We start from the raw sequence: 23,753 nt of genomic DNA, 5'->3' as shown, positions 1-23,753 counted from the left end.
ACCTGCCTAAGACTGGCACCCCCCACATGTTGCAGCTTGGAGCCCAAGAGGCTTGTCTCTGCCAAGGGCCCCACAAACTGGAACCAACTCCCTTGGGAGGCGCATGGCCCTGTTTGGGCTGTGGTGACCACGCTGTATGGTCCAAACGGAGAGTGCTTCCCACACATGCCAGTGGCATTTGTAGCATTCCCTCCCTCTCCACAGCATAACTGAGCAAATGAGCCCTAATAAGCAGCCACTCTCACCCTCTCATGTCATGGAGGTGATCAAACACTGGAGAGAGACTTAAAACCAGAAAGTGAAAGTGTTAGTTGCTCAGTTGTGTCCAACTCTTTGTGACCTCACAGACTGTAGCCCACCAGGCTCCTCTGTCCATGGGATTCTCCAGGCAAGAATATTGGACTGGGTTGCCATGCCCTCCCCCAGGGCATCTTCCAAACCCAGGGATCAAACCCAGGTCTCCCACTTTGCTGGCAGATTCTTTACCATCTGAGCCACCAGTCTAAGCAGACTGGTCAAAAATCTAAGCAGAGTTGGGTCAAAAATCCAAGTGGAATCTTAAGCAAAGGAAAGAAGGGAGAATCACCCCAAAAATGACAGCTGTGGTAGATCAAAATCCTGTAATTAATATGACACTATGTTCTTTAGGGGATACTGTAGATTTTGAGAGTAAGTACAAGCTGGAGCAAGAAAAGATTTGAGTTTGAACTGACCCCACACTGCCCACAACATGTCCAGAGACGTTCTGAGATATATTGGAGGACCTTCTAAGTAGGCAAATTGACTGAAACAGGAAAGTAGAGGAACCATATGGACATTCCTCTCACTACCCACCTATAAATAGTTCCTGCCCCCTATTTTAATTTTTGTTATTTTTTAATTTTATTTTTTAACCTCCCCTTCCCTTTTTTTCATATTGCCCTAATATGGTCCATTATTACTCCTTTCATTTTTATGTTTTATCACCTACTTTTGTCTTTTTAAAAAAAGACACCTTATTTTTAAATAAATTCCGTATTTTTGTGTTCAATATTTTGTTTTGACATTGTACTTTTAAGAGTTTAATTTTTATTCTTGGTTTTTAATTTTTGCTTTCTGATATTTTGTTATTAATTTTGTATCTTTGAGAGTCTAATTTTAGTACCCATATTCACTTAGGGATTTGACAGTTGACTTGATTACTTTCTTCTCTTTCAATTCTCCTTTTTTTCCTATTTCTCCTTTCTTCCTCTTCTGTTCTCATATAATTCTGTGAATATCTTTGGGTTTTCCTGGATGGTGAGAATTGTTTCACTATTAATCTAGTGGTTTGGTCTTATGTGCTGTGTGGCCTGAGAAATCTTAATGCTACTGTAAGAGGTAAGGACTGAACTCCAGAGGCAGGAGACTCAACTCCAGGACTCTGGACCATCAGATAACTCCAAACTCAATGGAACATTAATAGAGGGGAGCCTGCACAAAGGCCTCCATTTCTACACTTAGACCAAGCTCATGAAAGAGTCAGGAAGCCCCAGTACAATATCCCTCACACCAGTCCTTCAGCAAAACAGGAACACAACTCTGCACAGCAGCAGACAGGCAGCATAAAGCCATACCAAACCCATAGACACCCCCAAGACATACTATTGGACACAGCACTGCCCTTCAGAGAGATGAGATCCAGCTCCATCCACCAGGACACAGGAACACAGCCCACCAACCAAGAAATTTTCACAAGGCCCTGGTCAAACCCAACCCATGGAGGGCAGACTCCACAACTAAGAGAAACTACAACCATCCAGCCTGCAGAAGGGAGATCCAAGCACAATAAAATAAACAAAATGAAAAGATATAGAAATATGCAGCAGGTGAAGGAACATGGTAAAACCCACCAGACCAGACAAATGAAGAAGAGATAAGGAGTCTACCTGAAAAATAATTCAGAATAATGACAGTAGGAAGTGTGAAAGTGTTAGTCACTCAGTTGTATGCAACTCTTTGTGATGCCAATGATAGTAAAGATGCTCCAAAATCTTGCAAACAAAATAAAGTCATGGATAAATAAACTGGAGGCATGAATAGAGGTGTACAGGAAAAATTTGACAAGGACTTGGAAGAATTAAAGAATAAATGGTCAATAATGAACAGCGTAATAACTGAGAATAAAAATGTTCTAGAGGAAACCAACAGTAGAGTAACTGAGGCAGAAGAATGGATAAATGAGCTGAGAGATAGAATGCTGGAAGTAACTGAAGCAGAGAAGAATAAAGGAAAAAGGGTAAAAAATGAGGACAGTCTCAGAGACCTCTAGAACAACATAAAACACCCCAACATTCAAATTATAGGAGTCCCAGAAGAAGACAAAAGGAAAGGGCAAGAAAAGGCATTTGAGGAGATAACCAAAAACTTCCCTAAAATGGGGAAGGAAATAGCCACCAAAGTCCAGGAAGCCGAGAGTCTAATACAGGATAAATACAAAGAGAAACTCATCAAGACACATATTAATCAAACTAAAAAAAAATTAAATACAAGGAACAAATGATAAAAGCAGCAGAGGAAAAGCAACATGTGCAACGGATGCCCATAAGGCTAACACCTGATATTTCAACAGAAACATTTCAACCAAAAGGAAATGTCAGGAATATTTATAAAGTGAGGAAAAGGAAAAACCTATAACTAAGAATACTCTATCCACATAGGACCATTTTCAGATTTGAGGAGAAATCAAAAGTGTTACTGACAAGCAAAAATTAAGAGAATTCACCACAGCCAAATCAGCTCTTGAACAAATGCTAAAGAAGTTTCTCTACACAGGAAACACAGCAAAGGCCTATAAAAACAAACCCAGAACAATAAAGTAAATGGTAATGGGATCATATAAAAATTACTGTAAACATAAATAGGCTAAATGCTCCAATGAAAGACATTTGTTGTTTTGTCACTCAGCCATGTCCAACTATTTGGGACTGCATGAACTGCAGCATGCCAGGCTTCACTGTCCATTATTTCCCAGAGTTTGCTCAAACTCATATGCATTGAGTCAATGATGCCATCCAGCCATCTCATCCTCTGTCGTCCCCTTCTCCTGCCTTCAATCTTTCCAAACATCAAGGTCTTTTCCAATGGGTCTGCTCTTTGCTTCAGGTGGCCAAAGTATAGAAACTTCAGCTCTAGCATCAGTCTTTCTAATGAATATTCATGCTTGATTTCCTTTAGGATTGACTGGTTTGATATGTTTGCTGTCCAGGGACTTTCAAGAGTATTTTCCAATATTACAGTTCAAAAGCATCAATTCTTTGGTGCTCAGTCTTCTTTATGGTCCAGCTCTCACATCCATACATGACTACTGGAAAAACCATAGCTTTGAGTAGACAGACTTTTGTCGGCAAGTGATATCTCCGCTTTTTAATACACTGTCTAGGTTTGTCACAGTTTTTCTTCCGAAGAGCAGGTGTCTTTTAATTTCATGGCTGAAGTCATCATCCACAGTGATTTTGGAGCTGAAGGAAATAGTCTGTTGCTGTTTCCATTTTTTCGCCCATCTGTTTGCCATGAAGTGATGGGACTGGATGTCATGACCTTAGCTTTTTGAATATTGAGTTTCTGGTCAGCTTTTTCACTCTCTTCTTTCATCTTCACCAAGAGGCTCATCAGTTCCTCTCTGCTTTCTGCCATTAAGGTGGTGTCATCTGCATGTCTGAAGTTATTGATATTTCTCTTGGCAATTTTGATTCCAGATTGAGCTTCATCTAGCCCAGCATTTTATATGATAAATTAAATAAGCAGGGAGACAATATACAGTTTTGATGTACTCCTTTCTCAATTTTAAACCAGTTCATTCTTCCGTGTCTGGTTGTAACTGTTGCTTCTTGACCTGCATATAGTTTTCTCAGGAGGCAAGGAAGGTGGCCTTGTATCACCATCTCTTTCAGAATTTTCCACACTTTGCTTTTATCTGCACAGTCAAAGGCTTTAGTGTAGTCGATGAAACAGAAGTTGTTTTTTTCTGGAATTCCCTTGCTTTTTCTATGACCCAACATATGTTGGCATCTTTATCTCTGGATCCTCCGTCTTTTCTAAATCCAACCTGTACATCTGGAAATTCTCAATGCATGTATTGTTGAAGCCTAGCTTGAACAATTTTGAGCATTTCTGTGCTAGCATGTGAAAAGAGGGTAATTGTGTAGGAGTTTGAATATTCTTTGGCATTGCTCTTCTTTGGGATTGGATTGATAACTGATATTTTCCAGTCCTGTAGACTCTGTTGAGTTTTCCAAATTTCCTGGCATATTGAGTGCAACACTTTAATAGCATCATCGTTTAGTATTTGAAGTATCTCAGCTGGAATTCCATCTCCTTCACTAGGTTTGTTTATAGTAATGCTTCGTAAGGCCCACTTGACTTCACACTTCCTGATGAGTGCTCTAGGTAAGTGATCACACCATCACAGTTATCTGGGTCATTAAGACCTTTTTTTTGTACAGTTTTTCTGTATATCCTTCCCACTTCTTACTATCTTCTGCTTCTGTTAGATTCATACTGTTTCTGTCCTTTATTGTGCCCATCTTTGCATGGAATGTTCCATTGGTATCTCTAATTTTCTTGAAGAGATCACTAGTCTTTCCCATTCTATTGTTTCTCTCTCTCTCATTTTCACTGTTTACTTAAGAAGGCTTTCTCATCTCTCCTTGGTATTCTTTGCAACTCTGCATTCAGATAAATATATCTTTCCTTTTGTCCTTTGTCTTTCTCTTCTCTTCTTTTCTCTGTTATTTGTAAGCCTTCTTCAGACAACCATTTTGCATTTGTGCATTTATTTTTTAGGGAGATGGTTTTTATCACCCCCTGCTATACAAAGTTATGAACCTCTGTCCATAGTTCTTCAGGCATCTGTCTATCAGATCTAATCCCTTGAATCTATTTGTTACTTCCACTGTGTAATCATAAGGGATTTGATTTAGGTCATACCTGAATGGCCTAGTGGTTTTCCCTACTTTCTAAATATAAGTCTGAATTTTCCAACAAAGAGCTCATGATCTGAGCCACAGTCAGCTCCACATGTTGTTTTTGCTGCCTGTATACAGCATCTTGATTTTTGTCTGCAAAGAATATAATCAAACTAATTTCAATATTGACCATTTGGTGATATCCATGTGTAGAGTCATCTCTTATGTTATTGGAAGAAAATGTCTGCTATGACCAGTTTGTTCTCTTGGTAAAACTCCGTTAGACTTTGCCCCTCTGTTAGCCTTTGTACTCCAAGGCCAAACTTGACTGTTACTCCAGGTCTCTCTTTACTTCCTACTTTTGCCTTCCAGTCCCATATGGTGCAATGGACATTTTTTTCTTTTCTTTTTTTTTTTTTTTTTTTTTGGTGTTAGTTCTAGCAGGTCTTATAGTGCTTCATAGAATGATTCAACTTCAACTTCTTCAGCCTCAGTGTTGGGGCATAGACTTGAATTACTGTCACACTGAGTGGTTTGCCTTGGAAACATATCAAGATCATTCTGTCATTTTTGAGATTGCACCCAAGTACTGCATTTTGTATTGTATTGCAAGGCCTACTCCATTTCTTCTAAGGGATTTTTTCTGACAGTTGTAGATATAATGATCATCTGAATTAAATTCATCCTTTCCCATCCATTTTAGTTCACTGATTCCTAAAATATTGATGTTCACTGTTGCCATCTCCTATTTGGCCATGTCTAATTTACCTTGATTCATGAGCCTAATATTCCTGGTTCCTATGCAGTATTGTTCTTTACAGCATTGGGTTTTACTTTCACCACCAGACACATCCACAGTTGGACATCATTTCCATTTTGGCTTGGCCTCTTCATTCCTGCTAGAGCTATTTCTCTTGTCTTCTGTGGTGGCGTATTGGCCACCTACAGACCTGGGGGGTTCATCTTTCAATTTTATATCATTTTGCCTTTTCATGCTGTTCATGGGGTTCTTAAGGCAAGAATGCTGAAGTGGTTTGCCATTCCTTCTCCCATGGACAGAATTTTGTCCTAACTCTCCACCATGATCTGTCCATCCTGGGTGGCTCTACATGTATGGCTCATTGTTACATTGTTACACAAAGCTGTGATCCATGTGATCATTTTGATTAGTTTTCTGTGATTGTGCTTTTCATTCTGTCTGCCCTCTGATGGATGAGACTAAGAAGCTTATCTTCTTTTGGTGGGTTCCAACATTCTCCTGTCAATGATTGTGCACCAGCTAGTTGTAATTTTGGGGTTCTTGTAGGAGAAGATAAACACACATCTTTCTACTTTGTCAGACATATATTGGCTGAATGGATGCAAAATAGGACTGCTATAATGCTGTGAACAAGAGATTCACTTCAAACATAAGACACACACACAGAGGGACTGGAAAAAGATGTTCCATGCAAACAGAGACCAAAGAAAGCAGGAGTAGCAATATTTATATCAGAAAAAATAGACTTCAAAATAAAGACCATTATAAAAGACAAAGGGCACTACATAATGATCAAGGGATCAATCCAAGAAGAAGACATGACAATTATAAATATATATATCCAATATAGGAGCACATCAATACATAAGACAAATGCTAACAACTAATAAAGGGAAATCAATAATAACATAATAATACTTAGGGATTTTAATACCCTAATCACACCAATGGACAGATCATGCAGACAGAAAATTAACAAGGAAATACAAGCTTAAAACAGTACATTGGACCAGTTGGACCTAACAGATATCTTCATGGTATTTCATCCAAAAATAATAGATTTTACTTTTTTTTTTCAAATGCACATGGAACATTCTCCAGGATAGACCCCATCTTGGGCCATTAATCAAGCCTTGGTAAATTTTTAAAAATTGATATCATTTCAACCATCTTTTCTGATCACAATGTTATTAGATTATATATCAACTACATGGGAAAAAAACTATAAAAAACACAAAAACATGAAGCCTAAAAACATACTTCTGAATAATGAACAGACCACTGAAAAAATCAAAAAAGAAAGCAAAATATACCTAGAAAAATTGATAATGAAAATATGACAATTCAAAACCTATAGAATGCAGTAAAAGCAGTGTTAAGAGGGAAGTTAATAGCAATACACACCTACTACAAGATGCAAGAGAAACATCAAATAAAATTTACACCTAAAGCAGCTAGAAAAAAAGAAGACAAACAATAAAAAAAAAACCCTCAAAGTTAGTAAAAGTAAAAAAAATAATAATAATAATAAAGATCAGAGCAAAAATATGAAAATAAATGAAGTAGACTATAGCGAAGGTCATAGAAAAAAGCAAGAGAATTTCAGACAAACATGTACTTCTGCTTTATTGACTATACCAAAACATTTGACTGTGTGGATCACAACAAACTCTGGAAAACTCTGAAAGAAATGGGAATACCAGAGCACCTTACCTGCCTCCAGAGAAATCTGTATGTAGGTCAAGAAGCAACAGTTGGAGCTGGATGTGGCAAAACATACTGGTTCCAAACTGGGAAATGAGTACATCAAGGTGTATATTGTCACCCTGCTTATTAAATTTCTATGCAGAATACATCATGTGAAATGCCAGGCTGAATGAAGCACAAGCTAGAATCAAGATTGCTGGGAGAAATATCAATAACCTCAGATAAGCAAATGACACCATCCTTAAGGCAGAAAGTGAAGAGGAACTAAAGAGCCTCTTGATAAAAGTGAAAAAGAAGAGTGAAAAGACTGGCTTAAAACTCAACATTCAAATAACTAAGATTATGGCATCCGGTCCCATCACTTCATGGGAAAACAGGTGGGGAAATAAGGGAAACAGTGACAGACTTTAATTTCTTGGGCTCCAAAATTACAGTGGATGGTGACTGCAGCCATGAAATTAAAAGACACTTGATCCCTGGAAGAAAAGTTAAGACAAACCTAGATAGCATATTAAAAAGCAGAGATATTCCTTTGCCAACAATGGTTCATCTAGTCAAAGCTATAGATTTTCCAGTAGTCATGTATGGATGTGAGAGTGAGCGCTGAAGAATTGATTCTTTTGAAATGTGTTGTTGGAGAAGATTCTTGAGAGTCCCTTGGACAGCGAGGAGATCCAACCAGTCCATCCTAAAGGAAATCAGTCCTGAATATTCATTGGAAGGACTGATGCTGAAGCTGAAGCTCAAATACTTTGGTCACCTGCTGCGAAGTACTGACTCATTGGAAAAGACCCTGATCTTGGAAAATTTGAAGACAGGAGGAGAAAGGGATGACAGAGGATGAGATGGTTGGATGGTATCACTGACTCAATGGACAGGAGTTTGAGCAAGCTCTGGGAGTTGATGATAGACAGGGAAGCTTGGTGTGCTGCAGTCCATGGGGTTACAAAGTGTCAGACACAACTGAGTGACTGAACTGAACTGATAACAAAGATCAATAAAATTAAAAGCTGTTTCTCTGAATAGATAACACTGACAAACCATTAGCCAGACTCATCAAGAAATAAAAGGAAGAGACTCAAATCAATAAAATTAGCAATGAAAAAGGAGAAGATACAATGGACAACACAGAAATACAAAGAATCATAAGAGACTACTATGAGCAACTATATGCCAATAACATTGACAACTTGGAATTAATGGACAAATCCTTAGAAAAGTGTAACCTTCCAAAAGTAAACCATGAAAAAAGAGAAAATATGAACAGATAAATCACAAGCACAAAAATCTTAAGTACAATAAAATATCTTCCAACAAACAAAAGCCCAGGGCCAGATGGCTTCACAGGCAAATTCTACCTAAAGTTTAGAGAAGAGCTAACACCTATCCTGTTCAAACTCTTTCAGAAAGTAGCAGAGGAAGGAAAGCTCCCCAACTTGTTCTATGAGGCCACCATCGCCCTGTACCATTTGTTCTTTATTTCAAAGTTGTTTCATGTATTCTAGGTACTTGTATATTTGTATCAATTTTAGAATCAGATTATCAATTTCTATTAAAAACCTGCTATAATTTCAAAAAAATTCTCACCAACACTCGGCATGTTCAAACTCTTTGATTTTAGACACTCTAGTAAGGTGTGGTTGATATCTCATTGTGGTTTTAATCAGCATTTTTCTAATGACTAATTTCACAGAAAATCTCCTCAGTGTCCCTGGTTGCTTTTGCTAAGTGGGCCTAAAATATATTTGAGCACTTAAATGTAATTATCAACTAAGTCTTTTGACATATATGGGCGCACTCAATACAATTAATGTGCTTTAGAACAAAAATATAATGGAAGCATATTTTGGTTGTATTACATTTACAAAGCTGTTTATCCAAGTATGATAATACAGAACACCTCCATATAGACTAGTGCTGTTTAAAAAAAAAAAAAAAGGCTGATCCTCCTTGTGATTAATCCCATAGCTCCATTTACTTTAGCTGGTGTCTAAAGGAAGTGCTGCATATGTCCTCAGGTTTTTTCTTACCTTTCTTTGGAAGAGATAAAGACTTCCATTTCAATACCATTTTACTAAATAAATCTATCCAATGAAAAGATGTAGGAAAAATTAAAAAGCAAGTAAAAGATAGTAATATAAAATGTGTGCTAAGTCACTTCGGTCATGTCCTACTCTATGCAACCATATGGACTATAGCCACCCAGGGACTTTCCAGGCAAGAATACTGGAGTGGGTTGCTATGCCCTCTTGCAGGGGAACTTCCAGACCCAGGGATCAAATCCAAGTCACTTATGTCTCCTGCATTAGCAAGCAGATTCTTTACCACCTGGGAAGTGGTAAAGAGTACCACTTGGGAAGCCCCAAAACAAAACAGGTAATGAAAGAGACTAAAGTGAGAAATAAAATCATAAAAGACAGTAAAAGGAAGATTAAATTTAAAAATTGTGATAGAAAATGATGAAGGGAACAAAATACATAAAGAAATAGTTAAAGAATGTGGGCATGAACCATTTTAAGGATATAACAGAGCCAGTTTATGAGGATTCCTGGAGGAGATTGGCCTGCCATAGCGAGAAGAGTGAAGGATATGAGGAAATCTTTTCACATACCATCCATTTGAACTTGAGTCAACTGCCAAAGCTCCTTTAGCTTCAAGGTTTTCTCCTGTAGATAGATAATGGTATGTGTTCTGAATGAGTTTTATGAAGATTAACCAAAATACAGCAAGATATGTGGAGATCCTGGTGCCAAGTCATTATGTTCCTTAATCTGTGCCAGATGACCTGTTAGGGAAACTTGAGAACTTAGAAAGAAAGAAGAGAATCCACTGACAGAAAAGTTTGAGTTGAAATGTGTTGGGCAAAAGCAGCCATTTATTCATGTTTTATAAACATGATCTTACAAACATCATACAGAGCTGGCACAAAAGCACAGACACCATCTCATACACCATGCTTCCTTCCAAACCACTTCGATTAAGTTACAGCATCAGAACGAATCAGTTACTAAGTTACACAGTTCTTCAAACATGGACATCTCCCCACTAGAGTGGTTAGATTGGCTAATAAGACAAACAATTAATTTATATGTTTAATACAGTGCAGAATTTGTAACAGAATTCAAGATCACACTGATATTGTAATACCATATAAAACAGAATTTTCAGAAGATAACGCGATCACTGTGCCTCTGCCTGCTTCAATTCTATTCTAGTTTTTCTTCTCTTTACTTAACAGTAACTGCAAATAGTTTTACTTGACTTTTCACAGTGAAAAACACTTTATATTAAAAAAAAAACAAAAAACTAAAAACTATTTACAAGTTAGTTATTGTCATTTTGTAATTATTTTCCATTGGCTTTATTGTCCCTCCTCCAATGACCATACTTTGCTTGGTACCACCATTAACCTCTGGCAACTGTGAAGGATACTTAGGATTTACATTTTTTAAAGTTTCAGGGCTTCAAAATATATTATATTTCTTGGCCCATGATACCAAATATACAAACATAAAAAGGCCATAGGATTTACTCAAACCATATACTGACTACAATTCATTTCACAGAAATGCTGAGTGGACCAAGATGCTGTGACATGACTTTGTGATGGCATGAAAACAATGATTGGAGAATAATCTCGTTTAATTCCAAAATCATCTTAAAGCACAAAAGAGGGGTTGATTTCAATTTTTGTATACAGAGTGTAAAACATTTCCTACTTTCAGCATAATCATTAAAGGTATGTATATGTTGTTTGGAAAATGTACTGTCATAGATTTCACAAACACTGCGATATCAAACACATTCTCAAAAACTGCTAGAGCACTGACACAAAACCTGACTCAAAATGTAAATTTTTCAGTAGACTTCATTTCTAACTTGCATATTTAAAATTCAACTGTACCTGAGTTTCACTCTTACTTGTCTAAACACTCAAATACAGTGACATTACCTCAAGTACATTCTTTCCAAGTAATCACAGAGCCCTGGTACTGGAAAGCAGTACAAGACACAAGTTTATAAACTGGTCCACAGACAAGAGCTGAAGACAAATTAGCCTAGAAAAGATAGTGAAACGTACTTTGCTGTGTTAATTTGGCAGCATACATTTGTTATGTATGAACATGTGTTAAGTATATTAGGCTTGCCGTATGACTCTTTTCTATAATTTGTTGGTTAAAGTAAAATTTTCTAACTAGCAATGACTGAAACTTTTTGACTTTTTGTCTTCATTTCTTTTGAAATAGTAACTTAGTCCTCTCTGGGAGAGAGCAAGCAAATGAAGACTTGGTCACCCATGACCTCTCTGTGTTCAAGGGATACACTTGAATGTACCCTTAGAAACTATACGTATTTCCTCTAAGAAAACTGCATTTCTAACTGGATTTGTAGCTGAAGTGTATTTCTTTACTCATTAGCCAACTCAACAACTTCACAAAAATATATAGGGCTTTCTTAGGCCACATTGAGTCTTGTCACAAGAAGAGAATAATGCAAGGCCATGAGTCTTATGTGAGATTATATTTTACATCTGACTCACATGTAATCACAGAGGGAGGAAATCCTATTTTGGCTACAGGGTCCTCAACTCAGCCCTTTAATAAAATGATTTCTCATTTTGTTCACTGCTTTTTTTTTTTTCCCCCCAACAAACCCAAGTTACCTCTCTTATGATAAAGTTGTGTCAAATTATTACAGACCAAAGAACAATAATCATATACTTTTATAATCAGGAAAGCTATTTGTAAATTACATATCAATAATTAATAAAGCAATCTAGAACATTTCTTTAATATCTTTGGGTTTAAAGAAAAATTTATTTCTCCACTTGATAAACAATGGGTGAATTTTCATAAGAGAAGGCATGCTTTTCATTTCTAAATCCTGATAATCACATTGACTTTTAGTGATGTGGTTCAATGAGATCATCACCACATCCATAATTTGAGACTACAGAGCAGTATTCCTAAAATGCTCAAGTACTTGTTTATTTATATCTCTGCTAACCTGCAGGGGAAATTGAATATCTTATGAAAATTTATCCAGATTCTCTAATAAAGAGGAAATGATCATGATACACATTTACAGTTACTTTCTGCTAATTCAATCCATTTCTAACAACAACAACAAAAAGTTTGCACTCACATGTCAGGGGAAAAAAAGGAAAATTTCTCCTTGCCTAGTAAAAATCGTTAAGTTCCAATTCATCACGGCTAGGGTGCTAACCATCACAGAGTGCGTGCCACTTGGCGATTTGCCTCCTGGGATAGTCACAGATCTCCTTCCAGTGCTCTCCACCAGCTCCTTCTGCTGCTGCTCCCAGGACCAACCGCCCAATCACCTCATTTCGGGATCCCCTTTCAGAATCCAAAACCAGAAATTCAACACTTATCTCTTCTAGACCCTCACAAGGAATGTCAAAGACAAAGAGTTCATTGAACACTGCATTGGGCGTGCATTTCTTCACATGTGTCTTCTTTTTAGAGATTCTCTTTTTGGCATGGTACAGGTTCACTTTGACATAGGGATCTGCAATGATACACAATAGACAATGTACTGGCAGAACGTGGCAGGAACTCTGATCTCAAGATAACGGTGCCCTTAGATATTACTGCATACCGGCAAAATGTGATTATAATGAAAATGAGTCAGAATGAAGTGAAAATATGGATGAAGCTTGGCTTCTTTTTTGTCAACAAGTTGAAAATAAGAATGCAAAACATGAGAGATAACAGAGGATAGGAAAGAACTGTAATGGCCGGATGAAGAGATGACATAAAGGGGAAGGAAAGAGAATGTTCTAACACATTCTGATTACTAATAACTCATTTGCAAGAACAGAATAGAAAGAAAAAACATTACACAGCATCTAACCTTACTGATAATGGACAAGGAGGCCTGGCATGCTGCGATTCATGTGGTTGTAAAGAATCGGACACGACTGAGCGACTGAACTGAGCTGAACTGAACCTTACTCAGTTGTCTGACTTTGGGTAAGTCTCTCTACCTCTCTGCTTTCTCCTTTGGATGGGGCAATGGGCGTTTATAGTTCACAATGGCAATGCCTTTTCAGTTTTAATTTTTCTGTGGTCCTTTAATCACCTGCTGTGTTTGTTTCCTGTTACCCTGTATTTATATTCCTTGCGTCACATGTGTCCTGTGGATTTTAAGATAATGCTACTTTGTCAAATATTTAATTACATTATTTTGCCCTATTCTGGTTGCATGAGTTCATTTTAGCTTCCTAACCTATATCTTTAAGATCATGTTTTCAGCTTCCATTACTTAATTATAAAATTATAACTAATAATAGCTCTAGGTGATATTGAATGAAATATATATATTTCATTATATATATGAATAAATACATATATATGAATTAATATATATATGAATTAATATATATATATGAATAAAATATATATACATATATACACATATATGTATATATCCAGTCTTTACAATCCCCTTCAACATAAGTACTATTATGTCCAGTTTGTATAGAGTTTAAGAAACATAACCAAGATTACTGTGCTAAGAAACAGAAGAGTTAGGGTTTGAACTCAGATCATTTTAACCCATAGGTCACATGTTCTTTCTCATATAGCAAAGTTTTTTTTGTGTGTGAAAGCTAGTCGCAAAACTAAAAGCTAATTCTTAAAACAGACAATAGATACATAATGAATTGAAGGAAAGATAAAAGTAATAGAAGTGTAAGGTTAAGCAGGCTCATTTAAAATATTAAAATTAAGAACTTTTCCTTAATAGCTCATTTTTTTTGCCTTATGCTTCAATTTTATTCAATCAGACATCTATCACATACAAACTGAGTCTTGTATTTTAGAACTACTTAGTTTTCTTCTTTTTGTTAATGGCATTGACTCACACTTTTATTCCATAAAATGAGAAACAGAAGAACGATCACATCATTTGTAATTGTGAATAAAGGGTAAATAAAAATCATAGGCCAGTGTTGTTAACTGTTTTCCCCAATACATAGCTCATTTTTCATTGAGCCTATGTTTTTCAAAGTATTCTTACCTGAAAGTCCAGACACATCAGATTTAGGCAGGTGCCGAGCTTTTAAAACAACCACAGTAAGAGTATTTGTGGTGGACTGGTAGCAGAGAGAGATCAATAACTCACCCCGTCCTGAAGATTTCTAAACAAAAAGAGGTAAGATATAAAAATGTTTTTAGTATTCTTTAGTTTTGAAATATATACTTTTGTCAACATTTGAAGTGGTATAATAGCACTGTTATTTAAATGTACAATTCCTTAGTTTACTTTAATGTGCTAAAGAATCAGAGTAACTAAAAGTATGTACGCAGTGCCATCACCTCCTAAGAACAACTATCTGCCATCTTGTGGACTTTTTGGGTACTGCAGAATGTCAAAATTCATGAGTTGGCCACACTCATCACTAGAAACGTTTTTAAGGGGGATATTTAGAATATAGCTTACAGAGAGGTATTTTTAATTTTTTGCTTTTTAATTAACTCTCCACTTTAATTAAGTTGTTAATGGTAATGAATATTATCTAATTATTTTTAATATATCTGTATATGGGCAATTGATTCCTGTTCAGTTTGATTTTATTTCAAATCCTTTAGAACAGACATTATTAAAATTTGAATTCAGAAAACCTGAAATTTAATCTGACACCCACAGTTCTCTTGGCCCAGAGGGCTAATGGAGTTAGAACTCTCTTCCCCAACCCTACCCCAAATCCTTCTTTAATCCAAGGAATGAGCTAAATATTGGAGAGAATTGACTCGGAATTTTTCATGCTTTGTCTTTGAATAGTATCATAGAATTTATTTTTTACATAAGATTTAGATCTTGTTTTTACTTTAACATTAGATAAGATGACCAAGAACTCAAAGTACAATTTCTAACTGAAAGTAACAAAAAGTAACTTGGGGTTTGATTATAGCTAAGAATGATGGCTGACTAGAGCTCCTAAAACTGCAATACATATTTATTTTAAAAAAAAGCTACTATGGGGTAACTGTGTGAATGAGCACTCCAAGAAAAAGAATAGGAAACAAATCTTTATTCCCATTGTGCTACTAAGCAGCCTGGTGTATCAAACTACTTAATAATTCTATATATTGACTGTCATTAACTTGAACAGACAAAGGTGAGGATGTGGTCAAAACAAACTTTATGGTATTCTATAGAATACCACAGCTGGAATCGAGTCAGTTCCATATTTAAGGGAAAAATACAACTAAATTTGATTAATTGATGTCTTATCATTTTCTAATAATTCTAGAACTACAAAAGTAGTGTAACTACAAAAGCAGAGTAACTCCTGTTATACAACACAAGGGTGAATATAATTCAATATAATGATGTACCTCTTCCTCAAGAAGCAATTCTATGAAAAGTCAATACAACTTCAAATACTCAGGATAAATTGATTTAATTTTCAATTTCAATTATGCTAACATTGATACATATTTTTTAACTTGCAATGAGTAAGAAATATTTGTCTGCATTTTAGTGGCAGTCTTAGTCAAAATACTTGTGATAGAAATTCATTAAAGTTATATAAATATTAAATAAATCTATAAAGTGTCCCTATTTATTTTATATCATTGATATATTTTAAGCATTTCAGTAGTGGGTTAAATTTGCTTTCATCTATCTGTCTCCCTCCTCCCAGTTGATTATGATCAATACTAGTTAAACATGGCAAAGATGATATGTACAAGACATCATTTTAATAAAAATCCTTTTGATACAGAAAAGATTATTTATAAATATGTTTAAAGACTAAAAATTAATTACCCTAACATTTCTCTTGGTAATCTCTCTGTTCATTAACATTTCTCCATTAGTTAATTCAATTCCTGCCAGAGGAATCAGGACTTCTCCAATGACATCATCTCTTGAAAACCTGTCAAAACTCAAGACTGTGAAGTGCAAGGCCAGCTCCTGGATCTGGGTGTAGGGTATCCCATAGAATGTGAAGGTCTCATCGAAAGCCGGGTCCAAGGTCTTTCTCAGAACTCTGGTTTTTACTTTATGCTTCTTCTCTGGAAGAATCATCATTTTGATGTATGGGTCAGAGGTCATTGACTGGTCGTCCATGGCTGGCAAGCCACGGGCTTCCTTAATATTTACCACAAATGCTTTCTTCTCAAAGTTGTACTCTAAGGAGAAGAAGAGGGTTCCCAGTTTCTCCTGTTTCTCATCTGAAGTAAGAGAAGTGCTGGACTTTAAGCTATCGGGGGAAACTGCCTCTTTTCCCCCTTCTGAAGAGAGTTTTGGGGTCACGCTCTCCAGGTCAGAAGAACTGCCAGCTTTGAAATTTGTTTTGGGAAAATTGCCATTTAGATCTCTCTTCTCAAGATCAAGATGCAATGAATTCTTTGGCACTGCTGATTTATTCTTTACTTCATTTTTCTCATCGGCTCCAAACTTCTTTTTGCTGTCCAGGCTTTCAGGGTAAATGTCAACTCCCTTTAGCACATGCACAAACTTATACGGAGGAGTCTTGCTAGGCTTGGATGACTTTCTCTGACAGCATATCCACGCAAACAGAGAGACCGTGAAGACCAGGCCAAACGCACTGAAGATCCCCACCACTGTGGGAATTTCATCTGAAAAATCAAATGACCAATAACATGCATTAAAGGAGCAGAGTTGGAAACACCCTATTTGAAAAGCATCCTAAAGCTGGCAATTGCTGTATGTTGCACAGATTGAATTGCTTTCCAACTGTTCTGGGTGAATTATGTGCCTATTTCATATAACTTTCAGGAAAAAACTCAGATGTGCCACATAGAGAATAAACAGAAAATCCTTCCTTGTAGTAATTTTCATAAATAAAATGAAAGGATGAAACTTGGTTGAGGCTAAGGATGGGGGAATACTAAATGATCATGACCTACCTTTGTTTTCACACTTAACATGAGACAAATAGAGTCAAATACATGAATCAGTACTCATAATATTTTCATTGATATTTTGAGGCTTTCCAGAAGCATCAGTTCTTACTATGTAATTCTAAGCCACATTCTTCAAATGCTGAGAAAAATGATGGAACATTATCTGCAATTATCACAAACATTAATAATTTCTATCCAAATTACAGTGAAAGAAATGTACACATATTAGGGGGAAAAGAACAAAAAGGTGAACAACAGAATATTAATATTATACAACTTGTAAGACTACAAACTCGTATACTTACCCCAAATTCTTCAAATAAATACTGAATTATCCAAATTACAAATTGATTATCTAGATAGGATAAAACTCAAAGAATGGTTATAGATGAATCATCATCCCTTAAAATGTAATGAAAAGAGTGGGTAGAGATAATTTAGAGTTCAATTTTATCCATAACTGATTTTTTTCCTAGCACATTTCCACATGGCAAATGGTGATCAAATTGAAATTGGCATTCATTCCTTGAATGAGGGCACATTAATTACTGACATTATGTAACATTGATTATTCATGAAGCCTATCATGTTCCATATGTAAGCGTATTCTCCAACAAATGATTAATATCACTGTGTAAGTAAAAGCGGTGTTACTATATACGGATACAGTGAATTGAGTCAATGTTTAATATGATCAAAATTAATATAACTAATGTAATAATATCTGCTTTTGGCTCCATTGCATTCTATTTTTTCATCCCAAGTAGTGAATAATAAAGTTAAAAGTCCCAGTAAGGAAAAGGCTAAGGCTTGCTTAACTAATCCCTGAAAGAATAGTCTTTTGTTTTTCTGCTCCTCAATCCCTCAAACTTCTATTTCATAATCACAAAACTGAACTCAAATAATATATAATTAGGAAATGACAACAGCAAAGATACCAAAGAAGATAAAACAGGAAACACATTAATGAAAAATACTCTGTAGTTTAATTATATCAATAAACTGAATTGTGTAGAGATGAAAAATATACTTTGAATTCACGAGATAGAAAAACCAGTGGATGCTACAGAAAGAAAATGAGGTGAGACCTAAAGATCATTAGCTAAACTTACTATCAGCTTTTCAGTTTTACCTTCTGTTTAAGTCTTTGTGGGGAGAAAAAACAAACATACAAACAAAACACTTCTGGACTTTCTAATCATCCAAGTCTAAGGAGCAAAAGCAAACTATTCTTTATTCTTTAAACAATGAAGAAAGAAAAATTTTTTAAAAAGGAATAGTAATTTTTTTTTTCTAAATAGACTTATGGCCCATACCAGAACATATTTTTAACTAGCACAGCATCTGAAAATTCCTCAGTATTCAAATATTTCTAATTTTCAATCAGAAACTGGGAATACATCTCATATTACAACAATATAAACTCAATCAGTCAAATGGATAGCTGTGAAAGAAATTCCTTCCTGAATATATCACATATTGTCTCATTTAATATTAATGTCAAAAGGCAAAATATTTAATATACAAAGATTCATCTACTCCCCATGTACTCTCTAATAATAAGACCCTAAACTTTTGAAAGCAAAGATCTGTCATTTCACTCAGTCTCATAACAAACTTCTATAAATTTCCTGATATTTCTGAATATATGTAAAGCAAAGTATTGCCTTTGGAATATAATGAAACCTAAAATAACACTTTTCTATTTGAAGAAATATCTCTGATATTTTCTCTTCTTCTTGTTTCACTAAAACAGAGAAGGAGAGTAAGGGTGTTAAGCACAGATATAGGAAAAGGGAAACTGAACGGGAAAATGTAAGTCTTAAGTATAGTTCCCAGTAGTTTTTAGCTAACAGACCTGCAAATTTTCCCTTATTTCTCTGGCCTCTGGTTACCTGTGAAATAGAATGGGCTCAGCTAATTAATTTTGAATACTCTATTTAACCCTAGCATCGTAGGATTCTGTCTTTCACTAGCAGCATATTTCAAGTATACAAGAAAAACAGCAGAGAAAAAATACCTTATGGTACATTCTGCAATAAAACATACATTCTAAATGCCCTATTAGTCAAGTTATTTTATATTGAGATCAAACCCTTTGTAATCACAGAACCATTTGGCTTCCCCTAATTAGTTAAATACAGGTTTTCATGCAAATAAAAATCACCTACAGAATTAATGAAACCAGCAAGCAAACAGATCTCTTCTCTTTACTTAGCACGTGCTGCAATTTACAGGGATACCTGGATAACTAGGAACTTCTTGGATGTAAAATCGCGCTAGCATAAAGCAATTTTAAGGAGAAAAATAATCAAGAGAGAAACCACAGAGGTAAGCCACTATTGCCGTTTTACAGTTCTCATGTTGCTTTCAGTTTACCTGGGGAATCTATTATCAACATCCCACGGAAACACACACACACACACACACACACACACACACACCAGCGTATTTAAGGAACAATCGCAGTTGTAAGTTGAGTAACTTGCTTACCAAATTCTTCCCGGCTGGTAGAGATCGGAGCCATTTTTTGTTGCGTATTCTGTCCGAGGTGCTGAACGGAAACCCTCTGGCTTGGTTCACTTGCCTCGATCTGAAGGGAAGGGGGCTTTTCCTAGCGCTGGAAACAACAGTGCAAAGCTCAGGGGACCTAAGCCGGGAGTGGGGAAGAGGCAGCGAGAGAGGTCCACTCGCCCTCACACAGTGATTTTCCAGCCCTGTTCCTGTTTTGGCTCGTTAGAGAAGCTTGTCTCCGAGACTCTAGACGTGGCTGAAACACGAATTGACGCAATCCTGACGCTACAGGGTGAAATCAGCACCTCCCCTCCCCTCTCCAAGCCACTCCTCTGCCCCTTCATTCTTTCTTCCTCCCTTCTCTCTCGGGATTTCAACACACACTTCATCAATTATTTTAACTGTTGGACTACTGGAGATTAGTTTGCTGTTCTGTGGGGGCTCAGAGACACATAGAGATGAGTCCTGAAACTCATCAATGTCAATTCCTAACGTAAAAATCTCCTGATCATCTAGATCAGTGAAAAAATATGTCTGTGTTATCAGAATAATATAATTTACAGAAGCGATTTGAGGGAAGAGTAAGAAGATAAATTTCTACATAAATGATCCCTTATAAAATGAAAATCTATACTTTCTTGCTATTTAAATTTTTCTTTGATATATTACACCTATATTAGAAAATTTACTGCATATTGATTCATTTGGAATAAATTTTCCTATCATTATCACTTATTTTCTAATAAATTATTAGTCTAAACATTTTGATGATTCTGTTGCTCAATCTTTCTCTCAGCTCTCTTCCTTTAATATTTGACTTTTGACCAGCTAAATTACTTAGGAACATATGGGAATAATCTCTTCTGTATTCAGACTCACTCTGTTATGACTTTTGCATGTATTGAGATTGTTTTGGAAAGGATATTTCTGGTTAAAATCCCTGACTTCTAACAGGTTTATTCAAAATAGCTACAAGAATAACATCACAATCTAAAATGACAACAATAATTATCAGTTATTTTCAAAGGAAAACATATTACTTTTCTCTGATATCCCCAGAGTTGAGGAAGTGGGAAAATATGTTGTTAGATTCTGATTAATTTTAATCTGAAGAGTGTACCTTTTTAAAGCAAATGTTAACAATTTTCCAAAGAAGAGAACTCAGGCTGTAACTTCAACTGTCAATTATTGCTCCACAAGGAATTCCTCTGCTCTGGGACTCAGTGAGAAAATGACATTCAGTGTGCTGTGGGATGGGGGAGGAATGAGTATCGGGTGAGTCTCAGAAAGCTACTGTAAAATGACAGGTTGCTGCGTACTGGCAAGCAGCTGGCTCTGAACGTCAGGACTGTCTGGGGAGAAATTGGCTCAGTACTTTTGCATCATGGAAAATTTTATAAACCTAAGTCCCTCTTCTTTCCTTTTCTACTCACGCCCACATACTTGGCATTTTAACATTCTCCTAACAGATTTTTTTCTTTACTTTATATCTTCTTCCTATGAAAACATACAAGCTAATTTACTGTATTCAATTTTTCCATTATCAAAGTCTGCGTTTTCTGGCCTTATTGTTCCATTTCATTTAGATTACTTGCTTCCTTGACTTTGCATGCAACTGGTGAGATTGTCCCTATGAATAAATATCCATTAGATAGATGAAAGAGTGGCATTTATTTGTGATACATTTATGGTATGAGGTTTATTAAAATATGTTTTCTATCTAAGTTATTAATACCAAATGGTTATACTCACTTGTAAACATGAGTACTTTATGTATATGTTCGCCGCAAGTTAATATCTCTGTAATTTTACCTTCTGGTGGTAAAATGCTACCATCTAAAACCTGTCTAGATTGTTCAAACTCTCCTTAAATGACCCCAGAACTCTCTTTAAACAGAACCCCACCCTACCCTGGGTTGTCTCATTTCTGAGGACACAATGTGATAAAATTACATCTTGCCCAGAGCTAATGCTATTGTGAATGTAGTAACTCTTTCATTGTTTGCTTTAAAAGCAAACTGAAAATCAATGTTGTTAACTAAATATCAGATGTTTTCTTCATTTTCATTTGATAAGCAGCATATTAACCATTATCTAATCTCTTCAAACAAATTTCCAGTAGCATCAGATGAGGAGTGGAAGCTGAACCAATTTAGAGGAAACCCTGTAAGTTTCTTATGATTAAGATTCACACCCTACCACCATATTACATTGTTCTCTTTAGATCCAGCAAACAAGTAATCAATTCTCTGACATAAACAATACCATTCTTGCAGCATTGATTTGAAAGGAGGGGCTGTTGCTAGGTAACCACCTAATTGCTACCCAAAACACACAGTCTCAAGTAAGTCGCTGCCCTGAGTAAGGCAAACCTATCTGTACAAGTGGCATTGTTTACTTCAGAGTGATTCTTTGACTGATAAAGTGCTTCAGTGTTTACCCTATCTTATTTCTGATTATGAATATGTATACGGATATGTATATATGGGGCTTCCCAGGTGGCTCTAGTGGTAAAGAATCTGCCTGCCAATGCAGGAGACATAAGAGACACAGGTTTGGTCCCTGGGTCAGGAAGATGCTCTGGAGAAGGAAATAGCAACCCACTCCAGTGTTCTTGCCTGGAAAATCTCATGGACAGAGGAGCCTGGCAGGCTACAGTTCATAGGGTCAAAAAAAAATTGGACATGACTAAAGCAATTTAGCATGCATGTATATATACTTTGATAAGCAGTGAATAAAACATTTGAATTCAATTTGGTTTTAAGAAATCTAGTTGATTTTAAAGATAAATAATTAAATGATTATAAGATTTTTAGTTCACTTTATCTACTTTTTTATTTTAGATTAATTTATAAACTTTGTATGGTTTATTAATTATATAAATAAGTCTATATTTTTCCATTCCTTTCCTTAAAAATATTATTGGTAGATGTGTTTAGAAATTCCTGCTAAGCAAAAGAAAATTTCAAAAGGTTGTGAAAATGTTTCAATGATTGTCAGCATTCAGTAATTTTTCATAGTACTCAGATTAATAATACAAAGGCATTTTACTGGTCTGCAGGTAGAGTAAAATGAAGTAATTGATAATGGATAATTATTTTAATGTTTCACATCATTCTCTTAAGAATACTAGCTCTAATGTTAACGGGATAGGTTTGTATTCCAAGCACACCCAAGTTAAGCATCCTACAAGACAAATGCTTTCCCAATTAGTATTGCAGAAATTCCTTCAAATAAATCATTTCTATATGTGTTTTTCTTCAAACTCTTCAGCACTTACTATGTGCCAACTTAAACTGGTCTCTGATAGCTCATGATTGAAAAGCTCATTCAGTTCAGTTCATTTCAGTCGCTCAGTCATGTCTGACTCTTTGCTACCCCATGAATCGCAGCACGCCAGGCCTCCTTGTCCATCACCAACTCCCGGAGTTTACCCAAACTCATGTCCATCGAGTAGGTGATGCCATCCAGCCATCTCATCCTCTGTCGTCCCCTTCTTCTCCTGACCTCAATCCCTCCCAGCATCAGGGTCTTTTCCAATAAGTCAACTCTTCACATGAGGTGGCCAAAGTACTGGAGATTCAGCTTCAGCATCAGTCCTTCCAATGAACACCCAGGACTGATCTCCTTTAGGATAGACTGGTTGTATCTTCTTGCAGTTAAGGGACTCTCAAGAGTCTTCTCCAACAGTTCAAAAGCATCAATTCTTCTGCGCTCAGCCTTCTTCACAGTCCAACTCTCACATCCATACTTGACCACAGGAAAAACCATAGCCTTGACTAGATGGACATTTGTTGGCAAAGTAATGTCTCTACTTTTCAATATGCTATCTAGGTTGGTCATAACTTTTTTTCCAAGGAGTAAGTGTCTTTTAATTTCATGGCTGCAGTCACCATCTGTAGTGATTTTGGAGCCCAAAAAAATAAAGTCTGACACTGTTTCCACTGT

General features: G+C 36.1%; 1 protein-coding gene across 1 annotated transcript; it reads right to left on the bottom strand.

Moving 5' to 3' along the window:
* Nucleotides 1–10,233: 10,233 nt before the first annotated feature.
* Nucleotides 10,234–20,083, bottom strand: SYT4 (synaptotagmin 4). Its single transcript, XM_019986966.2, has 4 exons — nucleotides 19,785–20,083; nucleotides 16,189–17,003; nucleotides 14,434–14,554; nucleotides 10,234–12,921 (listed from the first exon to the last, which is right to left on the bottom strand). Exons 1-4 carry the CDS (start codon nucleotides 19,816–19,818, stop codon nucleotides 12,614–12,616), a joined length of 1,278 nt encoding a protein of 425 aa, XP_019842525.1. The 5' UTR covers nucleotides 19,819–20,083; the 3' UTR covers nucleotides 10,234–12,613.
* Nucleotides 20,084–23,753: the final 3,670 nt, after the last annotated feature.

The sequence above is a fragment of the Bos indicus genome, chromosome 24 (assembly GCF_029378745.1).
Source record: "Bos indicus isolate NIAB-ARS_2022 breed Sahiwal x Tharparkar chromosome 24, NIAB-ARS_B.indTharparkar_mat_pri_1.0, whole genome shotgun sequence".
Taxonomy (NCBI): Eukaryota; Metazoa; Chordata; class Mammalia; order Artiodactyla; family Bovidae; genus Bos; species Bos indicus.
Note: the sequence above shows the minus strand (reverse complement) of the source record. Positions and strands in the feature narration are given on the sequence as shown.